The sequence below is a fragment of the Haliotis asinina genome, chromosome 6 (assembly GCF_037392515.1).
Source record: "Haliotis asinina isolate JCU_RB_2024 chromosome 6, JCU_Hal_asi_v2, whole genome shotgun sequence".
NCBI classification, from domain to species: domain Eukaryota; kingdom Metazoa; phylum Mollusca; class Gastropoda; order Lepetellida; family Haliotidae; genus Haliotis; species Haliotis asinina.
Genome location: NC_090285.1, coordinates 47,031,268 through 47,055,379, shown reverse-complemented (window position 1 = coordinate 47,055,379; position 24,112 = coordinate 47,031,268). Strand labels below are relative to the sequence as shown.

The 24,112-nt window shown below is 36.8% G+C and overlaps 1 protein-coding gene across 2 annotated transcripts in view; it reads right to left on the bottom strand.

Annotated features, from left to right (window-relative positions):
• LOC137288093 (tubby-related protein 4-like) overlaps nt 1-24,112 on the bottom strand; it is a 189,912-nt gene that overhangs the window by 56,427 nt on the left and 109,373 nt on the right. Inside the window, exons 6-8 of one of the 2 annotated variants that reach the window (XM_067820470.1) lie at nt 22,953-23,116; nt 20,759-20,986; nt 10,101-10,332 (exon numbers count right to left, since the gene is read on the bottom strand). In XM_067820470.1, the coding sequence (XP_067676571.1) occupies nt 10,101-10,332; nt 20,759-20,986; nt 22,953-23,116 (624 nt within the window). The remainder of the gene's footprint in view (nt 1-10,100; nt 10,333-20,758; nt 20,987-22,952; nt 23,117-24,112) is intronic. The other variant, XM_067820471.1, reaches the window with a different exon arrangement.

Genomic DNA, 24,112 nt, shown 5'->3' with positions numbered 1-24,112 from the left:
ATATTTGCAATGGCTCTGTGAACTGTACTATTTAACTGGACCCACCAGTATTTTGATACAGTCCCTGGTAACTCTGCTAACAGCAAGTCTCTCTCAAACAAGCTGACATTGAAGGTCAAAATCTGGATCACAATAGACAACACTCGGGGCCAGAGAGGCCCAACCACTGCAACCTTTACACACAATTCTCCATGCCAGGTCTTGCAATGCTTTGATGTGGCTGCTGGGATAAGTTGTGGACATGATCAAAATCAAAGTGAAACCAAATTGTATCATAAACTCTGAAACTTCCTTGGATATTGTTACCCAAAGTGATGCTGGGTGCTTCTTCATTGACTCAATATGACAAGATTTAACTCCACAAGAATATTCATTTGGCATAAGATCTAGAACATAAATTGAGTTAATTATTATCATAAATTTTTAACTATTATTTCATAAAATTCTTTTGGCCATTCTTTTGAGGAAGTCTTAATACACAGAGCCCATTAAAGAGCTTCCCCGATATAATTTGAACAGAGCAGCACTTTCACACTTAAATATTCTTCACTGCCAAACAAATTTCAGCTGCTGTTCATTAAGACATTTCTGTTGGTGTTGCTCCAGATAAGTGAATGAGCTTGTACAATGCAGTCTTCTGCAAGAAAACATAATGTAGAGTAATTCTTCCAACCTAAATAGAACAAAATTATGTACTATTAAACGATATCAATCCAAACAATTAGGTCATGATAATACTCGATCAGTCAGTCTCTGTTGTTGTGGGTTTGTTGCTTAAAGCAGCACTCAGCAATATACCAGCCATATGGGGGTGGTCTGGACCAGACAATCAACGGAATGAGTATCGATCGAACTGGGATAGAATGGGTTACAAAACTGTAACATTAAGAAAGTGTCATAAAATTCTTCTTACGGAAGTTGTTAATATCTGAGCCAAATGTAGCATTGCAGTGATGACCAATTGCAATCACCAAATACATAAAAATATTTTGCTGTACACGTGTAGCCATCAAAAGCAAAGAAATAAATTTGGCAGCCATATTTGAGACCCTACAGAAGAATAATCTGAACCAAATGCAGCACTGCAGTGAAGACCAATCACCAAATACATAAAAATATTTTGTACAAGTGTGGCCAACAAAAGCAAAGAAAAGAATTTGGAAGCCATATTTGAGATCCTGTTGAAAAAAAGATCCATGCTTAACATATGACAGCCAGTCAGAAATATGATCAAATTTTCACATTTACTAGCCTTGGGGGAGGTTAACGATCCATTAAGACAAAAGAATTGATATATTTATGTACTCATAAATCATGAATGATAACAGAAATCAAGTTTGATTATTAGAAACTACAATTCAATTTGGCAGACCCAATGCGAACCCCTGAAAGCACCATCACTACTACTTCTATCACATCTCAAACCATCTGAACTCTGGCCTCCAAGAAAAGCAGCCATGTGCTATCTTGTGAGTGAATTTCTTAAGTAAATCTCATTTCTTAGTCTAGACCAACAATTACAGAACAATGAGAACAATTAGCCCATCTGAAGGCTGTGTGTTTGTATGGAATGGTTGACAGATCAGGTGCCAGAATTCAGCTTAGAAACTGAGAAACATCACCAGCAAAGCTGCCCTGGACACATTGAGAACAGCCTTCATCAATACAGACTAGCACATACGCACTATACACATGGTTTAGTGCACTTTCTCAATCATCATGTTATTTGGCTGTTACTCACTTCAAATGCCTTAGAGAGGAATGGCCCAGTCTTGAGAAGTGCCATACTTGCTGTGCAGTGCTGAGCCCCTGGCCACACCAAGAACCAATAATTAGGGGTTCAAATCCCTGGTTCTCACTGATAACGTTCTAATGTTCACAAATGATGTTTCAAAGTAATGGGACATTGGGTCCTGTAAGTCTGATCCACTGAAAATTCACAGGATACATAAAATATAAATTAAACACACATTACAGATTTAACATTTCTTTCAGGAAAGTGTTAAACAGCTGAAACTAGCATTGCCCTGGGCTTTACTCCCATGTTAATACTAACACACTGGAATTAGCATTAAACCAATTAAATGGTTTAAGGGTCACTAAACCAACCTAACTATACTATTGGGTACCATCAAAAGTTTAGACTCACTTAAAGCACTCACTATATGTTATGTATATAAATGTGGTGACATCCAAATTGATAATTTGAACCTGGGCCTTCTGCGTGACCAGTGTACCCTGTAATACCAAGATCCAGTCCAAGCGAGATAAGAAGCTGAAAGTCATGACTTGAGCATTGTGTCAAATATGTCAATTGTTAAAATACAATATTTGCCATAAAGGGCATGTCTTCTTTCCTAGCCTATAGCCTGTTTGTCGTGATATATAGATACTTATATATGTCATTCCAGGAAAGAGTTAAAAGACGACAGAGGGAGAAAGAAAGAGAGAGAAAGACTGAATGAGTTGGATTTTACGCCTTTAACATTATTCCAGCCATGTCACGGTGGATACACCAGAAATGGGCTTCACACATTATACCCATGTAGGGATTTGAACCTTGGTCTTAGACATAATGAGCCAACCCTTTGACCTCATGGCTCAAGTATATACAAAAACATGAAGAATGTCAACAGCTTTACTGTGTGCTCTTAGAAATTAGACTTTAAAAAAATATTCATGCATTCTCCCTTCACCTGGCTAGCTATTCTCGAAATGTTCGTAGCCTGACAAAGTTCTTAAGCCCATTCTTAACACATTGGCTACAATCAAAGTTAAGAATTCTTGGGGTTACGAAGGTTTCAAGAATATGGGCCCAGTAACTGAGAATTAAGAGCCAGAAAATGCAGGAAATCAAATTCTCACGATCTAGACATAATGTAACATACTACTTTGCTTCAGTGTCATATATTCAGTTTTACTAATAACTCAACATGATTTGAATATAAATTTGGCTTGTGAGAGAGCAAACATTAATATACTGAAAGAGATGAGGGATTCAGATTAAATAACTTTCAGATTTTAATCACATCAAACATAACAGACTTGATTCATTGCTTTCAGTTTAAATAAAGAAAGGCAATACCAAGTATGTCCCCGGCATGCTCACAATTGTCTGGCAACATCTGGGTGTACTTGCAATCCGTGTCCTCATTTTGCATGCACACGCAAGTCAGAGAATAGGGGAAATCCTTTATTTTGTTTCCTTCAGCATATATATTCTGCCAAGAGCTGAAGGAAGATGGGCACAAATCACCTTCACATGGGCACTACAGCATCATTCAATGCTAAAATAGAATCAACATCACAAACGCAAAACCAGTCTAGGGGTCTGATTAAAATTTCATGTCAGAAGGGCAGGATCTCTCGATCAGACTATCTCCCCGAGCCAGCATTGCATAGACAATGGCAAACATGGACATGCATTATCAGGTTTGAAAGTTAATCACATTACTGATAATGCTTTATTGATGTTAGGCACCTGCAGGTGTGGAGGAACAACACTAATTCAGTCCTAATTATGTAACCACCACATGCTTCACATAGCAAAAGATGTCAAGGTTTGCCCGACCAATTAAAGGAAGCAAAAAAATCAAAGTGGCATATTCTGATTAGTTCACTACGAGTACATCTTGATTCATTTCTTTTCACAGGCATTCCTACTTTTACATCCAACTGCCTGGGGAACATCTGAGAAGAACAACCCTGAGGGAACCACACTTTTATGCATAAAGAATGACCAACTTGAGACTACCTTGTCTGCTTGGGTTTGATGGTCGAAAACAAATTAAATTTCTTTGCATGTGGATGGGCACTTGAGCCATTTAAATGCACCTGGTAGAGTGAGTAATTCACAAATATCAAAATTCATGCATATAGTCTGAGAAAGTAAGTAATTTCCTCTGAAACAAATTCATTTCCAGAAAATATTGATATTTTCTTTTTGTACTGAAAATAATGTCCTTATGGGACAGTCATAACAAAGTTCTCTTCTTGACAATATTCAATAGCCTGTCAGTGAAGAAAGTCTTGATGCAGGAAGCTGAATCACTTATTCCATGTGGAAATGTCAAAGCATCAATGAAATATCCAGAAACACGATCATCTGAACATTGTACTACTTCATGTGCACTTGTGTGACAAATTCAAACTGAAAACCTCTTTAATGATAAAGAAATATCATTTCTACGAAACAGTGTATTTCGCTTTAATACATTCATAACTGTGATTGTATTGCAGGATGTCAATGTTTAAGAGTGGTATTATTTACACAGTTGACTGTCACTAGCTGTTGTTGCTTTTCCTTCAAGTGTCTCCACAGAGCTTCAGACAACTTTTTGGGTAAATGAGTTATGTACTTGCCTGTGTTCATCTCAATTGGGGATCCTAATTTTCCTTTGAGTAACCAAATAAATTGTTTCGACCTGAGTCGAACTCAGTTGGGTATTTTGCCATTTTCCATTAATTGTAAATATATAAGGAAGTTTTAATGTTGGTTTTTGTGTTTGTAATTCATATTTGATCTGTAATGTTAAAAACGTCAAGTTCATGAGCTGACACAGAACCAAGTGTCAAATCATTAACTTGTTTAATAAAACTGATATTACAAAGAAGGTCGTTTAGTATCATCTATGTCAGCAATAATCCAGTTGCATCACCTTTCCTGGTAAATAATTAGAAGAATCAAAGACAAAAACTGATGACATCCGAGATATCAGAAGCAAACAACCATGACACATGCAGTACTGAGGATTCAAAGTCTAATGATAATGCTAAAAATGGACATCGTTCATTTCTTCAAACATAGGTGTTAGTGGTTTTACCACTTTCAAAATCAAGTAAAACGTTAAATCTTGTATGACTTTTTACTGGAGAGGTTTTAATCTGTAAATCCAAGGATCTCACAATATGGAATTAACACAGAAAAAAGGAATCGAAGCTCTTCAACATATCAAGTGTCACCTATCATGGGAATAGTTACACCACTGGTCCTGTGGGTTTTCAATCCCAACAACCTTACCATGATCTATTGTTTGCCTTATTGTAGCACCATAATTATTGGAAGGCAGGATCTATTCTTGGTCCATCCTTATTACTTTCACTAAAGTTTCTACCACAGCTTCTACTGAAAACTGCATGTATTCAATAGTCAGCCTCTGATCAAGGACTTATGGTACGTCAAGGTAAATGTGCTCAGTCCAAGAATGTATTCCACTCCTGGGAGATATAGGGCGCCAAGATGGCTGTAAAAACATTCCTCCTAAACACTGACATTCATCCGATAATCACCTTCTTCTATGTTTCTTTACATGCAATGACTTGTTTTCACCCAAATCTATTTTCTTACCAGGAAACAACAACCACCTATCAAATATTAAAAAAATAAACATTTTCGAAATCAATGATAACAAGATACCCTTTAATTATCCATCGGATCCAATCTAACTCTTACTGTTAACACACCATCTTATCGATTGCAATACACTTAATTGAAACTGAAATTTTATCTGATTGACCACAGCACACTCCTAGCTCAGCTACCTGCTGGCATCAAAAACATAATTTCCTAAATGGACCAAAAAGGGAATAAAATTCCACTTCCAAATTGCAGTTTAATGATATGGTCAACTCTTTCAAGAAGAAAATCAATAGGCAAAACTGAAAATGATTCTCAGTGGAATAATTTAAATTGGACAAGGCATGCCGACGGTATCATTCTTCTGTTCCAATGATTCCACAACAATTGGTCTATTTTTCACATTTCCAATAAAGCTGTATGAGATATTTATAAGTGACATGGTCCACTAGGACCAGTATGGTGACTGTAAATGCAATTAAATTATGTTTGTATCAGAGTCAACTGTTGCCTAAATTTATGTCCATGCTTAATTCTACTCTACGCATACCTGTAAGGATGCTTACTGTTTAAGAACTGCAGAAATATTTGTACTGGATAAAGGATTGAGTGAAGGAGTTTAGTTTTACGCCGTACTCAGCAATATTCCTGCTATATGGCAGCAGTCTGTAAATAATTGAGTCTGGACTAGACAACATGGTGATCAAGTCAGCATGAGTATCGATCTAAACAAATTCAGACAGAATGACATGTGTCAACCAAGTCAGAGTCTCTGACCATCCAATCTCGTTAGTTGCTTACAACAAGCATGGGTTACTGAAGACCCGGATAACCCAGATCTTCATGGGTAAAGCAGTTATGAGACCACTCTGCACTGAAGGACATATTCTGTTGAAAAAAAGTTGAGCAAACTACTCTTTATTTCCCTACTTTTAATCTGTGATTCCATTAGACATTAAACTACAGTCAAAGGAAAGATTCAAGTGTTTAAAGTTGTTTCCAGTGGTATATGTCACCTTAGCATTCAAACAGCATCTATGGGTGCCATTAGAAATATATTGTATAGCTACATTAGACTGATGGCAGTTAAGTGGACATCAGTAACTATGAAGATGTAAAGCATGGGAAGAGTCAAAATCTTCAATTGCTATTTACACACCAAACCCATGTAGGAAATCCAACTTGGATCTTCTGTAAGACGAGCCAATGTCTTAAATACTGAGCTACCTCACAACCCATCTAACAATAAATACCCTAAGACACCATCCATTCTAGATACTCAAAATTATTTCAATATAAACACCATTAGGTCAAGACACTGGAACATGTTCTACCAGACACTATCAGTTCAAGACACTAAAACACTCTGTACATGTAACATATTCTGATTCACTCACTTGTTAACCAATTCTCAGTTTTCACAACCATCTGTTGTAGATTGCAGTAAGCAACAATGTTATCTTTATATATGTATACACACTGCATAAAAAAATTCTCACAAGGTTAACAGGAACAATGCCATCAACACTTATCCACAATCACACACACAAATTAACTCTATCATCCTAATGTCGATGTCACTAGACCACTTAAGAAAGTTTTCTCTTCCTACACGTGAAGTGTTATTACACTTCGTTAAAAATAAGGTGGCCTGAACTGTTAATGCTAAAGTTAAGGACACTGCAGCCTTTGTGCTTTGATCTTCAGGGATAGGTAATTTGACCAGCATCACGATGTCAGTCCATTATGACGTAACTTAAAGTGCGTTGATGCCTTTGATCTTTCAGCCAAGCATCTCAGCAAGAAGAGTTGGGAATGGCAAGCCGCGATGATTGGGTGTTTGTACGGCATTGTTAAACCTACACAATGAACAAAGGCTGTTATCATTATGTGATAAGGGTCTTTTCAGTGTTTTTAGTCATGAGAACAATTTAGGAAGCCAATTATTAGTCAAACAATTAGTCTGCAAGACATCAATAACAACAACAAAAAAAACAGATAAAAAACTACACACTGGACATTTAGTTGTCTTGAACATTACTTGAAGAGTTTCTGTTAAAGTCCTGTGGATGAGCTTGGAGGAACTCATGGAATACAAATTTGTCAAATTTTATATTTGACCAATTTAAGTATGACTAAGTTGGGTATAAGTGAGTTGGCTATAGTTACGGACATTTTCCACATAGGTAACACCCATAGAGTGACAAGACCTGGAAACATTTCTAAGGTTAAAGCAGTATTTACTAGAGGTGCGGCGATTCATGGATATACATCAATCCATGGGCCGCCAAGACAGTGAATTGTTACAGTGAATTGATATCCCAATATGATACTTCAAAAATAGGCAATGATACATCAATGTTTAACTGAAAATATTGTCGAATCATGATAGGTGTTAAGAAAAAATACTCACTTTTATTTCATGATTAAAATTTGTTTCCTTAGTTTCTCTTAATGAGTAAACATTTTCTCAGAAATTCTTGCCTCAAGAACTGTTTCAGGCATTGCACTTGCATGCTATTGACATTCACAAATTCTGTGTATAAACTTACTTATCTTGCTTCCAAATGAACATTGAACAATGCTGGCAGAATTTGACAAAATACTTTAAAACTGGTTTTGTTTTGATCTTAAGGTGTTTTATAGTTGGTGCTAGAATTAGAGATTTTGGTATTGTGTTATATATTGCATCCCCGCCTTTATAGTGGGATACATATCATATCGCAGCTTAGGTGCACAATACTTTGGCAGTATAGCACTGTGACAACAATTTTAGCATCATGAAGAATCGTACTAATTTTCTTGCTGCACGCCAATACCAGTGCTAGTATTGACAACTACAGCCATGGAAAGATAACACTGTATAGTGAAATGCAGCACCTTAGAATCCCTGGCCACCCCCACATAAATGAAGGATTCTTGCATCATGATCTGTCTTTAACAGACAAACTTTATGGATGACAGCTTCTTTATTTCATCAGTGCGACATTTTGATAGAGATTCTTGTACTATTTCTGTTTGACATCGGTACAAGAATCTGTATCAAAACATCACACTCATGAATAAAGAAATTTTTAGCCATAAAATATGTCGACATTGTACTTTCCAACTTCTAAAATGCCACTCAAACAAACTATCAGCCTTGGCATAGCCTCATACAATACAGTGACAACCTGACAAAGAAATGGTATGACCAAGATCCCCTAATTCAGACTGATTATTAGAATGACATCAATGCTCTCAACTTCTACACAAGATGACAAGAGCATACAGATGCGCAGATTGGCTTGCTGTCACCTACACAGCACTTTCAGTGTTTTGGCAAGATTTCTTGACAAATCAAACTCTTTCGAAGCTAACTTCCTGTATCAAATATCAATTTGGAATAATTTGTGCAGAGGAGGTTTTCTTTCTCCATGTTTTGAGAGAATAATCTGATCAATCAGTGTCAAATTCCATTGCTTTCAGATTTCGGTTCCAATATTACTCTGTTGAGTCTGCCCTAAGGACAACTAGTAATATCTTATAATGCTGAAACAAATAACTGTATTTCATAGCAAAATACTGCTGTTAGTCGATATTGGACATAACAGATTCAAAAAAAAAATAATTAAATGATTAAATCTCCTACAAAGACTACAATACACTGTCAAAACAGAAGCAAACTATCATATTTCTCATATTAAATCTGTAATAATTTCTGCACGAACAGATATAATATAACAGCAGCCATATCAGTAAATGCTATTCTGTGACCTTGTATAATGTCATAGGATTTTTGTTAAAATAACAATAAAAAAACTCATTGACATATGATCAGAACCTCAATGAAGTCATAATCACAAGATCACAGTCACATTTCATCTCCAACATCAAAGCAACTTGAAACTTGGAAAGCTAAACTGAAGAGCCATTTTTCTTGAAGATATATGTGCCATGGTATACATGGTGAGTCAACAGAAGGATTTAACTGCTATACACTGTACCTTCTAAGTACAATCTAGTCTAGTAACATGAAACTTGAAATAATGATGAGAACAAAATAAGAAGTCAATGCACAGTAGACGCTGCTGACTAGAAACACTGGGGTAAGTACAGGGCCCAGATTTTTTAAGCTCTCTTAGTGCTTAGATAGTTGTAAGTTAATGTTAATGTATGGCAGATACGACTACCTTTGCGCTAAGAAAGCTTCAAAAATCTTGGCCCTGGACCAAACAATTGTTATTTCTTAAATGTTAAAAACTAAAACAGAGCAAAACTGACAGAAAAATCAACACAATACTCATTATAGTATCATTACAGCAGTACAAGCATCATAAACACTTTAATACCCAGATATTGGCTAAAATTGGTCATAACAAACACTACCATTTGATATCAGCAGAAATAGTTCTTTACAAAACATGTCCCTTCAATGCAGCAATTGGTTATAACAGAATGAAATTTATTTTCTCAAGAAGGTATACCGCCTGTCATTTTGTGATGCTAACACTCAGATCTAACACAGAGGAGTGATCAAGCTGTCAGGCTTTCTATAACTGTTTACATTTTAGAGTAACAAACAAACTATATTTTTTGTTTCAAATCAATCAGCAATTAATAAGTTCTAGAGTATGTAAGTTGCTTTTTTCAATTTCACGAATAACTTTGTTATGTTTCTTGTCCAAATGAAAACATGCAGCAGTAAGTTGATCAGGTGCCAGTCAAATCCAATCAGAAAACTAAAGCAGTTTAAATTGCTTACCTTTCCCTGTTGTCTTTATCTTAGGATCGAAGATGACAAAGTCTGGTCGGAGTTTGCTGGCCCTTTTGCCCTTTAGTAATGGTACAAGGCCACCTAGGTACTCCAAGTAGAGCGTGTAATGGCCGCCTGATGTCTCGTCGCCATGGCGAATCATGGTACAGAAAAGCCTCTCATTGCCAGGTGGAGGGGTGCTCACAAACTCTCGGAGTTTGAAGGGGTCCGGAGTATAGCTCTGTAATGAAATATAAAAATCATACGTGAATCAAAGCTGTTGTCTTTGATCAGAGGTACATTAAACGAAATTGTTCCATAAACCCTATCTCACCTTGTCATAACAATGTTTCTTTCCTTTGATGCCAGTGGGATTTGAACCTACTAAATCCAGACCAGAATCAAACAAATAGTCTTCTGCCAAAAGAGAAATTTTGTTGAAGCATCAACAAAATATTCTTTAATATGATCCTAATTAGGTTTCATTCAGGATGATGCTATTTTCTACTGAACATAAAAGTGATCTGGGAGTTTTTCATGAAAAGAAATAATGAAATAGTGTTTTTTTAACTTGTTGGTAGTTTCAAACTTTTTCAGTTTCAAGGATATATGCCCAGTGGACTGGGTTTAAAAAGGGTTTGACAACTTAAATCTCTAGTCTCTAATCATTGACATAATTGATAAAAAGTCCTACACACTGGAGAATCAAACAGCAGCAAAGATAAGTCTTTCTGGCAGAATGTTTAGCATATCAGAAAGTCTTGCATTGTTTGGGAGTTCACTTTAACAAGTGATAGACTAATGGTTACACTCGTGAAGAACTAATCTTCAGTAACCCATGCTTGTCACCCATACTGACTAGTGACCAGTTATCGACGCATACCAGTTATCGCTACTTTCTCTGTATAGCGCATGTACAGATCTGACCATGTCAATTTCATAGTTTTTCAAAGAAGAATTTTCGAATAGATTTTGTATATCCTAAAACCTTTCCATGGTTAGTAAACGAATATTCAAACCAACAGACAGAAGTTTGTTTTTCTCAAAAATTGTAATAGCGAGGTCGGGGGAATGTCACGTGATCGATAGGGTGGGGCTGTAACTTTTTAAAAAAGTCTTCAAAAGTTACACCGACACATAACTTGTGTTTCTATTTACAAAGCAACATTTTACTATATGGCTTTGTATAAAATTTCACATAAAAGATAAATACAACTGCACTTTAACATGTCCACGTTTTTGTCAATCTTTTTCTTCTTCTTACTGACATCCGACATCTGCTAATCCTTGTCTGTTGAATTTGTGATGTACTTGTGTTGTGTGAACTTTAATTAAAAATATTTACCAGATTTGCATATTGTTTCAAAAGACTCAAACTAAAACAAATTCCATAACAATCACCTGGTTATTTCATTGAAACTTTGTAATAACATCGACCACAACAAAACACAACGAACCACTTAAGATCTTTTATTTGTTTTAGTTTAAAATAACATAAAATAGATACAAATCTTATTTTAAAAAATATAATATCAACTGTATTTCTTTTATTTATGTTACAAACGCCTACCAATATATTGGAATAGGTACGTGTTTTGTCTATAAAATTCACCGACAGTCAATACAAGTTAATATAAAGAGAATATACATCTGTTGGTCCAAGATCGGAATATCAGTTAAGCTGCGTGAACTATTCGAAAGTGGAGATAACTGTTCCTGCTAGTTGTTTCGAAAGTACAGTATGTACTACCGCGCTTCCTGTTGGCCGCTCATAGAGAAACACAATCGGCGATTGTACACAAGCAGGATACATTGGTGAATAGCTAATCTATCACCATGAAAACTTCTGTTTCATTTGGTTGAGGAACTGCTGGGGAAATCACAAAAGACCGCTAAAATATGGCGATAACTGGTCGCTAACCAGTACCTGTCCAGTATATCTTGTAAACGCCTGTGTCATACAAATTAGAGATCAATATAGAAAGCAATAATAAAGTCTGAATTTAGACTATCAGCTACAAGGCAACGTTACCCCCAACCCATGATGCTGCTGCTTTTAGAACATGCTTGTTGTACAAGGTGACTAACAGGATTGGGTGGTCAGACTCGCTGACTTGGTTGACAAAAGTCATCATATCGCAATTAAGTAGATTGATGCTCACATAGTTGAACACTGGATTGTCTGGCCCAGACTTGATTATTTACAGACTGCTGCATTATAGCTGGAATACTGCTGAGTGGAGCATTACACAACTAACGAGCTAACTTATACTGTGCTGTATTTGTGTAATGTTACAGGAAAGCTGAAAGGGATGCATTACTCTAAGATGTTTTTCCTTCATGAAGAAATACATGTATACTCACAAGTGTGATAAAAATACAAATTGATAACCCATATCAGTGGACTCTGGAATTTGTATCCACAATTATAGAGTCCTAGCTCACACAATGGATAGAGTGAGCAAGCTGGTTTTTACACTGCTTTTAGCAATGTTCCAGTGATATCACAGCATAGGACACCAGAAATAGGTTTTACATACTGTAACCATGTGGGGAATCGAACCCGGGTCATCAGCATGACGAGAAAATGCTTTACCCCACTGACCTATATAAGATGGAATCCACCACAGAGTACTATGGCATCAAAGACAACTGTGCAACACATGTCCAAGGCAACAGCAAAGGGTCCTGTATGGTGCACTGATTAATGAATAAAAACCTACTGCAGACTTAGGATGAGTCAAATGTTCATCATAAAGGGTGTTTTGAAAATTTTTTAGCATAAATTTTACTTTTCTATAATGTTTCTGTGACATACCTATATCTGCACTGACAGGTAATGATTTCACAACGTAAATTTTGGTTGGCAAAGTTTTACTAACAAGCCATGATCCAAGAGGAATGTTCAAGAAGCTTATACTAATTAAGCTGAAAGTATGGTACTGAATATTGACTAAAACCCCAAAATGTTATTGACTTTCAACCTCATGACATGTCCAATCTATACCTAAACTGTAGTCCATGTTATTCAGTACTCCTTCAGTGCTTTCATAAGCATTTCTTTTTGCCAGTGATGCAATTCAGCAAAGTACAAAACAACAACATTAAACAGGTAAATCAAACAAGCAGTAGTTTTTTAAACTAAACCTAAAACCAAAATTTAGAAAAAAAAATTTGGCTCCATTCCCACTTCACAAATGTATTATTAAGATCAAGGAAAATGCATAAGTTTTACAAAGCATGGTGCTGAAATATGAAATATTTCATAATTTGTCCTCATCCAATGATTCATTCTATAAAACTATATTTATCTCAGTAACTATTTGACCTGAACCGTAAGAGATTTACTGACTTCTGAAAAAATGACTTGAAAAACTCCACCTTGTATTTTTGTCAAAAAGCTATTCCCTCTAGACAGACCCCAAAATGAGAATCCTGTAATTCAAATGACATTTTTAGCTTTTTATATCCTTCCTAAAAGTGAACACATTTTTTGTATTCACGACTCACATGAAAACGGATACAAGTCATTAGAGGAATGGCTGATTTAACATTCTCCAGCCTCCTTGCATGTTTCATTCTATAGTATATTGATGGAAACAGCCATCTTTGGTCAGATCCAGCAGGATTTCTCATCAGCCCATGATCGCTGGTATAGGGAAATAGGAGACGTAAATATGATCATACTCTAACAAATAATGTCTCCATTACCAGTTTTAAAAGGAATTTCCATCAACTTTCTCATATAGGCCATAAAGCACCTGTTAGTTTTTCTCATTAGTCCTCAAGGTCAAATGGTGGCTCAGCGGTCAGCAGTCCTACTAATCTCTGTGTATCATCAGATGAGGCACCAGAATGTAATGGTTTGTGTTCAGATTCAACAATTGCCCCAATTACGGGATAAAATGTGAAATCTGCCTCATTTCCAGTCCAAATAAGCTTTCAGGACATGATATTATGCACCGTACAACATTACTGACTGAAAACCAAGAGTATTCTCCTTGATTTCAAAGATGTCTGTCTGAGAAAGACATACTGTGCACATTTTCAACCAAACAAAGCACAAAGCAGCAAATACCTGCTCTGAATATACACATGACCAAAGATACGGTTTCAAGGAAAATACAAATAAATAACTTAAATAGTTCCATTTAGGAAGAAGAGAGACACAGCTTAAAAAAAATTAGTGTGCTAAAATTGAAATGCCACCCTTCCCTTTATATTTATAAGATGTCAAAATACAACATTTCAAACATGAAAAAAACAAACACCCTGTAAAAGGGGAAGTGTACATGAAAAAAATCACTTTTTTTTATGTGAACTAACTTTGTTTTTTTTTAATTTCTTAATATCAATGTTTGAAAATATACACTCATACAATGTATGTATATACCACAGTTTAAGTGCTGAATGTTATGCCATTATGAGGCCTCTGTTTGCCAAACTAAATAGGCCACACCTACTATCCGTTAATTATGACCTAATTGGTGCCAGCTGATTTAGACTGATCTCCTGTATAGTCCCAAAGCCAAAAGATTTAAATACTGACATTTAACAGGTGAAAACAAAGATGTAAATGTACGTAAGAAGCATTACAACTGAAAGTGTAAGCAGATAGATAGAAATGATTGTGTGTATTTTCATTCATAACTTCACTTCAATGAAAATGTCAAGTATGTATGACAATGTTGGCGTAGTATGACCTCACTATCGGGAAGCAACTTTCTCAAAATGGGGAGTATGCAGGATGTTTCAATGAAAATGTCAAGTATGTATGACAATGTTGGCGTAGTATGACCTCACTATCAGGAAGCAACTTTCTCAATATGGAGAGTATGCAGGATGTTTCAATGACAATGTCAAGTATGTATGACAATGTTGGTGTAGTATGACCTCACTATCGGGAAGCAACTTTCTCAAAATGGGGAGTATGCAGGATGTTTCAATGAAAATGTCAAGTATGTATGACAATGTTGGCGTAGTATGACCTCACTATCAGGAAGCAACTTTCTCAATATGGAGAGTATGCAGGATGTTTCAATGACAATGTCAAGTATGTATGACAATGTTGGTGTAGTATGACCTCACTATCGGGAAGCAACTTTCTCAAAATGGGGAGTATGCAGGATGTTTCAATGAAAATGTCAAGTATGTATGACAATGTTGGCGTAGTATGACCTCACTATCAGGAAGCAACTTTCTCAAAATGGAGAGTATGCAGGATGTTTGAAAGGATATGTTTGTTGTTTTAAGCAATGTGTATGCATAAATGTGACATGTTAGTAGTCTGACATATTCTGACAATCTGCTGGTTGTTATTTCTTTCAGACACTTGGTTTTGGTGACAAAGACCATGAATCATTCTATTTTGAACTGTATGAAGAATTCAAGAATTCATAGTTGGGATGTAACGGGCAAAACATAACGGACATACGTGTGACGTGATTTTGAAAACACACTGGCTGAAAGTTCACTTCGATGTTCGTGTAGTTTCCTAAACATTCTCAAGGATTCTCAATCCACTAATGATGTTTCAGAACGATCATTGGTGATTCGGGTAAACAATAAAAATACTGGAGATGACGTTAATGACTTTCTTTGGGGTTTTTTTTATTGCTTTTTAGAATTGATTCTACCTGTGAAATTCCACATTTCAATTAATTATTTTCACTAAATTTGCCCTACAATGAGAGAATATCATAGAAAAAAGAATTTCAAACAGAATTCAAAACTGTGAATTTTGTCTTCGGGATGTATTTGGATATGGTTTCGACATCAAAATGAAGGTTGAAGATGAGGGCCATACATGTATGAGTTTTGTAACAATGCAACAAACGTAGAATGCCTTCACATTCATCGATGGCAAACTAGATGTAGTGCATATATACATTTGGATTTTGGTGAATGAATTTATTATGGATTTTGGTGAATGAATTTATTATGGGTTGGAAAGACGACTGACTCAGATTGCATGTTATACAATTAGGTTATGTAGTAACACTTATTAAAAAATGTAACAGTGTGGAACCGCCACATGGCCAGCTAACAGGTGGATTAAAACAATAGCCTGCACATCGAGACACAAAAACCACACCTTCATTCGATTATCATTTGCGGAAAACAAAAAGGTTAATTTCCATGTAAACTTACCACTTAAAGCTAATCATAAGTACAGGCATGTATTTTTACTTCTCTATTTCTTGTTTAATGCCACACAACTACATTTATGGTATATTACATCAGCATGGAAATAATGTAAACTGAACCAGACAATCAGGTGATTGATACTGCAGACAGCACAGTGTCATACCACACTACTGAAGTAAATTCAGTGAAGGAGTGAGTTTAGTTCTACGCCGCACTCAGCAATATTCCAGCTATAGGGCGGAGGTCTGTAAATAATCGAGTCTGGACCAGACAATCCAGTGATCAACAGTATGAGCTTCAATCTGCACAATTGGGGACCGATGACGTGTCAACCAAGTCAGCGAGTCTGACCACCCGATCCTGTTAGTCGCGTCTTATGACAAGCGTGTGTCTAACTTAACCTACAATCAACAGGGGATGCACAATAGCGGTGACTACTGAGTTACAACTATTGCCATAGTTTTCACTCTTTATGTCATTTCCCAAATGAATGTAGAGTTTATTTGAAATGGAAACAAACTGAAATAGGTTTAGTTCCTTTTCAAAACTGACAAGAAACCTAACTAATGTAAACCAGGTCAAGCAAACACTTAACAGGGGCAGATAAACTGAAACCAAAGTGAACAAATCTAGCACTGTATTTTGTGCTACACATTCATCAACAACAGTCAAATACTAAACTATCAATATTCACTTGTACTATCGATGCATCAATAGTTTTTAGTTTCTACCATTGATAAACTGTTATCGGTGATGTCAACAATTGTAATTCATTACTAGTTTGCATCGCTACTGTCCTAATGCACAACTAGTTACTATGACTATGTTTCACAAAGAAAGCATTGTTCTAGTGCTGCTATGGTTAAAGCACAAGACCTGCAACAATTTCTCTGATCACCTTGTACATGATCACCTCATAACACAAGGCCAAGGACTAGTGTTACACTTTGTCTACATGATACCTTGCCCAGGGCTGGTAGTTCAAGTGTGCTTATTGCGCTAACATACTACAGGTACTACTGTGCTGAAATAAAACAGCACTAAACATTAATTATTCATGTTCTCAGACATTCTTCTGACACCTTGACCCACATGAAGCTAATCAGGGGGTGAATAATTCATCTGTTTCAGAGAGAAAATACCATTTCTTGTTCCCTTTATACATTTTTAAACTTATATTTGATATCAAGATCATATAATTATTCATTAAAGGGTCAATCTCCAAATGAAATTCCTGTATAGTGTGCCTAACCTGAAAATAACATGTATAAAGAGTTAAATCAAATCACAGATGGCTAGACTTACTACTGAAATATATGACTATATGGCTAGAATGGTGATTGCATGGTCCTGTGCGTAGAGCTAAGGTCACAAATCAGTTGAAATTAAGCAACATCGAGCTCTGTTTATCTGGGGTAATATTGCTGTAGCGCTTTGAGCATTTTCAAGGGTGTGGAAAAGGTATGTTAAAAATGACCATTATTATTTCTTATTTTTACTATCACCACGTTAGAAAACACAGGCAGTGTATCAACAGTCCCTTGTATAATGTGTTTGCAGTGAAAATGTACTGATGTGAAAGTAAGACTGCAAATCCTAATAATTTTGCCTTGCCAATGGAAAATAAAAGTCTCAGAATATTATCCACAAGGATAAAAGTTGTTTAACAAAAAGTTCTTAGATTCAAATCGTTATTATTGGTTTGTATTACAAGGGGGTAAGCGCAGCAGTTGGAACAGTGATACAAATGCACATGCAGTATGTGATGACCAACCCTACTTGTTCTCGGTGTGTCCACCTGTGAAGGTCACAGGGTAGAATAGGCCTTCAGCAACCCATGCTTGCCATAAAAGGCGACTATGCTTGTCGTAACGGGATCCGGCGGTCAAGCTCACTGACCTGGTTGACACATGTCATCAGTTCCCAGTTGCGTAGATCGATGCTCATGTTGTTGCTCACTGAATTGTCTGGTCCAGACTCGATTATTTACAGACCGCCGCCATATAGCTGGAATATTGCTGAGTGTGGCGTAAAACTAATCTCACTCGCTCACTTGGTGTGTCCTTTAGTGTACATACCCCTTGTAATGCAAACAACTAAAATGTTTTTAATCTATGATCGCTTGTTGAACAACATTTATCCTGAGTTGAATAAGTGAGTGAGTGAGTGAGTGAGTGAGTGAGTGAGTGAGTGAGTGAGAATTCCAGCCATATGATGGCAGTTTGTAAATACGCAAGTCTGGACCAGACAATCCAGTGACCAACATGAGCATCAATCTGCGCAAATGGGAACCAGTGACATGTGTCAACCAAGTCAGCGAGCCTGACCACTTGATACTGTTAGTCGCCTCTTTTGACAAGTACAGTTGCCTTTTATGGCAAGCATGGGTTGCTGTTCAAGGCTTATTCTATCTCGGGACTTCACGGGTCCTAAGCTGAATAAAATTCTGAGATCTAAGTGTTCAGTTGGCATGGTAAAATTATGAGCATTCACAATACTAATTTCACTTTATTCGATTTACTTTTTTGTTTAAAGAGGAAGTCATCAGTATGTCTTCAGAGCAAACAGACTATAGACATCAGTTGCAATAGTGTGCATTAGTGACATTGCCAGAAAGAAAATGTCAATTTTGCCAAAAGACAAGATCAAGTTAATTTTTTCTAGAAATGACAATAATTCTCTTTTCTTTTCATATTTCCTCGCTTATCTTTCTCTCATTGGGAAAGACCTAAAGAAGTTTCATTATAATGAGTTTCATTACTCCAGTCAGACATCAATTTACTGTTTTCAAATCAATACAGAATATCATCAGTAGACACATAACAAGTAAGAGGTCTGTAGTCTATACTCATGTATACTATGTTTGCTTCTCACATCAAGAAGGCGAGTAGATTCCATGTCTCCCCTGTTGAAAAGTGAGTGAGTTTAGAAATATTCCAGCAACAATATGGCGGGGGACACCATAAATGCTCTTCACATATTGCACCCATGTGGGAAATTGAACCACTATGGCAAGGCTACACCCCCAGGTGACAAGAATGGGGAAATGAAGATAGTGAACAGAACACCCAAAAGCAGGTGATGAAATTATGTTTCATACGAAAACACTCTATCACAAGAGAATTGTCTCTTACTCAGTAACGAAAGTTCCGACATTGTGAAATTTGTATTCATGGAATATTTTTTTCAAATTCCCCGTAAAACAGCCCTGGTGATGAGAAGTGTGACAGGAATTAGGGAAGCTTGAAACATTCCAACCTTTCATGATAGGAATAAAATAGCTAAAAGTCAACGTGCTGTTAGTCAAAATTGCTTGAAGTCTGGATGAAGTGACACATGATGAGAAATTTTTGTGGTATAAGCTCAACTATTGAAGTAATTAACCTCAAACATAAATCATGCTCATCTAAACATTTTCGTCTTAAGATGAGCAGCTAAAGAGCTAAGCAAAGGGCAAAAGATCCTTGTTCTTCAAACACATGAAATGGTTGGGTAAATAGTATGTAATTAGTTCATTTGAAAAACTTGTGAAAGACTTTGGCAAGTGTGTCAAAACCACAGTGAACAAGCAATAAAATAACATTGAAAATTGGGTGTAACTTCAAATATTGTAACAAGGTGACTTTCTAATACCACTGAGCGCTTATGAGCCAACACTCTCACACCTGAAAACACAGCCACATTATCAACACAGACATTGACATCAATGGTGGCCATCAAACATGCTCCCAACATGCTGGGAAAACACAAACCCCTGGGTGTATATACTGCCCCCTTAACATATCAATATTCCATAATGACATTTAACATTGTTAACTGATATGTATCATTTATGTAAAGATAACACCATGTGGATGAATATCTTTATTACAGTGAGAGAGATGTTTCAGTGTAGGTGAACCTTTCCTTCAAACCTGTAGTTAAATCATATAACATCAGAAAATCCTGTGGAGAACTCAAGGTGAAGGTTGTGGTGGGAGGTGCATTACCAAAACACCCTCAGAACAATGATACATTGTTAAAAACAGGCTATGACCAACACAGGGACAATGACACATGGGCAGTGGCGAGAGCATGCGGCCATGTCCAACATTGTCGGAACACAACACATGGGTAGTGTTGAAACAAGGGCAATGTACAACACTGTCAGAGCACAATGACCCATGGGCATTACTGAAACATGGGCTATGTCCAATACTGTCTGAGGACCACAAACAAGAAGTGTGACGAACATGAACAATGACAAACACTGTCAGAGGACAATGATGTTCAGGCAGTGTTGAGATCTAGCCCTGGCCTCAATAGTTAGATCTTGCCACAAGTACAGATACAACGCCTATTTTCCATCACAATCTCCCCTGGATCAATCTGATTTAGGTCAGATCAACTGTACTTTTCTTCACTATGCTAAGATCCAGACAATTTCAATAAAACAATAACTCCTATCATATCGCTGGGGACTGACATCTCTGCAAGCAAGAAAGATATTGGTAAGACAGTTTTCAAAGAGATCATCTCACCTTTATTGTGGGAGAGAAAAGAGCTTGAGCACCAAGACGTAAACGAGTTGGAAGTGGTAACCGATCCACATATTTCTCCTGACGGCAGACTTTCTGTATGACCCGCTGACACAGGAATTGAAGTGGTGCCACCTGTTTGCTGATCCATGCGACATACAGATGGCATCCAGCTGCTATAAAAAGACGCTTGTCGTTGTGACCCCAGGTTAATGCTGTAAGAGGTTTACCCTGTAGAAACAGACATCTTGTGTGAGTGAGGGATAGACACATGAAGCAATCACATTGTTCTAGAACTACCATTTCCGCTAATATTAAGTCATGACAAACATACATAATATTGATAGGAAGAAATAAGGGAGAATGTTTCTATGACTGCTTTGTACCAGCCAAAAAGAATAACTTCTATTCACTTGTGTTAACTGTGAACATGCCATATAATATACTGTTTAAGTAGTGTGAAAGTGATAGGACCTATGGAAATACTTCAACAACCATATATAATGAATAAGAACGAATACATAGATTAACTGTAACTTGCATCCACTAGCATGAAATATCAAGATTCACTTCAACAGTGTTAGACTGGACATTTCATGTAATTACATATACTCAGAGAAACAAATAATGGAACACAGGAAAATTCAAGTGTTCCTGACGTATTTTCCAGTTTCATCACCAGCTGTGAATATTGCTGTGGGAGGAAATCTGAAAGAAAGGAACACTGCCATGAAGTGGTGTTCCCTTATTTGTTTCCTTCAGTATATACAAATATACAGAAGTAAACCTTGAACCATTAGTTCTGTGTTTCCTGATTTCTGTCTAACTGTATGGTAACAGGCTGGGAGATGGTCACATAAGCAAAATATTAAACATGCTTCTGTTTTGTTTTTATATAACTATGTTTTCAGTTCAAAAATGTTCTAATTGACTGTTTTCCATGCCATGCAGTGGTTCTATCACACTAACAAGTCTAAATAGCTTTTGGTATCATTCTTCATGACAAAGGACCAGCAAACAGTCTAGAGAGGCATTCTCTAACATAGAAGACTAGAAACAGTCTTGAGAACTAGTGGTGGCATTCTCTAACACAGACGACTGGAGACAGTCTAGAGAGTTAGTGGTGGCATTCTCTAACACAGAAGACTGGAAACAGTCTAGAAAGTTAGTGGTGGCATTCTCTCACATAGAAGACTGGCAACAGTCAAGAGAGTTAGTGGTGGCGAACTCTAACATAAAAGACTAGCAACAGTCTAGAGTGGTGGCAATCTCTAACATAAAAGACTGGCAACAGTCTAGAGAGTTAGTGGTGGCAATCTCTAACATATAAGACTGGCAGCTCAAACAGGTAGTGGTGGCATTCCCTATAACAGAGGAGCTCTATCCAGAGAGCTTACGGTGGCACTCCCTATCACAGTGGAATGGCAAAAGACAAGAGAACTAGTGGTAACCCTTTCTGTCACAGTGCCAAAGTCTTTTTTCCTCATTAAAACATGCTTACGAGTTAAACAGTATCTGCAATAAATCATTTATAATAGTAGCACAGTGTAAAACAGAATTCAGATAATATTTGTTGAAGATATTGAATCTATTTTACAGAATTAAGGAATTAGACATGAACATTATCATATGTAGGATTATTTACTTTACAGCTACAGAGCAAGTGTAACAGGCAAATCCAAACAATACTTCCTCATACCTCTAATTATCTTCTTTTCATTCACACAAAAAGCTTCCTGTTACTGAAATTCATGGTCATTGGGGTTTTTAGTGTTAGCAGAGACACTGGGGTGGTCTAGTGGGGATGCCTAAAGGCCTTCACTAGTCACACTCAAAACCTGGGTTCGTTTCCCCATGTGGGTAGAATATGTGAAGCTCATTTCAGGTGTATTGGTGGAATATTGCTGGAATATTCCTATGAGTTGTGTGAAAAAAAAATCACTCACATATTCCTTAGAGACAGCAATTATAATACATGTATAATATTATATGAGGATGCCCTATAGTGACAACTTTCGATATTATCATTATGACATGTCCCATTACTTTTGACTAGACTGGGAAGAATGAATTAAAATTTAAATGACTGTAGTCTGATATGACATAACATATAACATTACCAAAAGAGGCACTGATTGTGTTTGCCTTACTTCTGTTGCCATTCCATTGTGATAGAGAGTGTACTTGTTGTACTTACTTCCCCCTCAATGAACCCCACCTGAGAAGGAACGGTGACCCAGTGCTTCAGTTTACCATCCTTGGTATAGAAGTGGAGTTCATTGCGGCATTGGAGGTTGGGCAGGCGGATGAAGCCTCCCACTGCCAGATACTCCCCACAGTTGGACCAGTCCATTTTGAGACCTGCATAGACGATTACATAAAGTTCTAGTAAAAAGCAGAAAATGTAAAGGATGCTTAACAAAAACTCAGCTGGTGCCTCTAACCATCTCAGTTGCGTGGCACAACATGGTTTAATGGCATGGTTTACTGCACTGTAAGATTACATAATTCTTTTACTTGTAGGGATGTTTTATTTCTTCTCAAGAACTTGCTGCAATGGGTATATTTGTGCATCCCTCTAGATTCAATATAATTACTTTCCACTGTCAATTTTGTACATTTGTGCACACTGGACGCACATTTCAGTATCGTGCAAAACTCTGTAAAGGTAAGCAGGTTACCACGTTATTGAATTATCCATCAATAATTTACTGATTGGAATTCGCAAAAAAATAGAGAGTGCAAGGCATAATTTCATTGCCCTCGCTGATATGTGTGCAATCTTATATTTCTACAAATTGTTGTCATGGAAACCATAAAAAAGTAAAACTTTCTAAATTTCTTAAGTTGCAAAAGGCAGCAGTTCAAGGTTAGACATCTGTGCAAAGTCTGATCGAGAAATACTGATAAGTCTTCAAGGTATGCTTTAGAAACAGAATGTGACAGGTTGAAAGATGGAATGAGGACTGCTGAACAGGACTTATACCCCTGATACTAAATCAAAGGGATCATAGACTTATATCAGCTGTTGCTGACCATATAAATTAGTACACAAGCTTCCAGGCGACTCTTAATTCAAATGGGCAGTGGGATACCCTAGTGGTTAAAGTATTTGCTCATCATGCAGAAGACCCAGGTTCAATTCCCCACATGGGTACAGTGTGTGAAGCCCATTTCTGATGGCCCCCGCCATGATATTGCTGGAATATTGTTAAAAGTGGAATAAAACTCAATCACTCAAACTAAATCAATGATAACACATCCAATTGAGAAAAATAATTAATCATAAACTTCAATCCTGTTTTTATTATTGTTTCCTACTTTTTTCAATTTATGCAAAAACATTCTGTGTGTTTT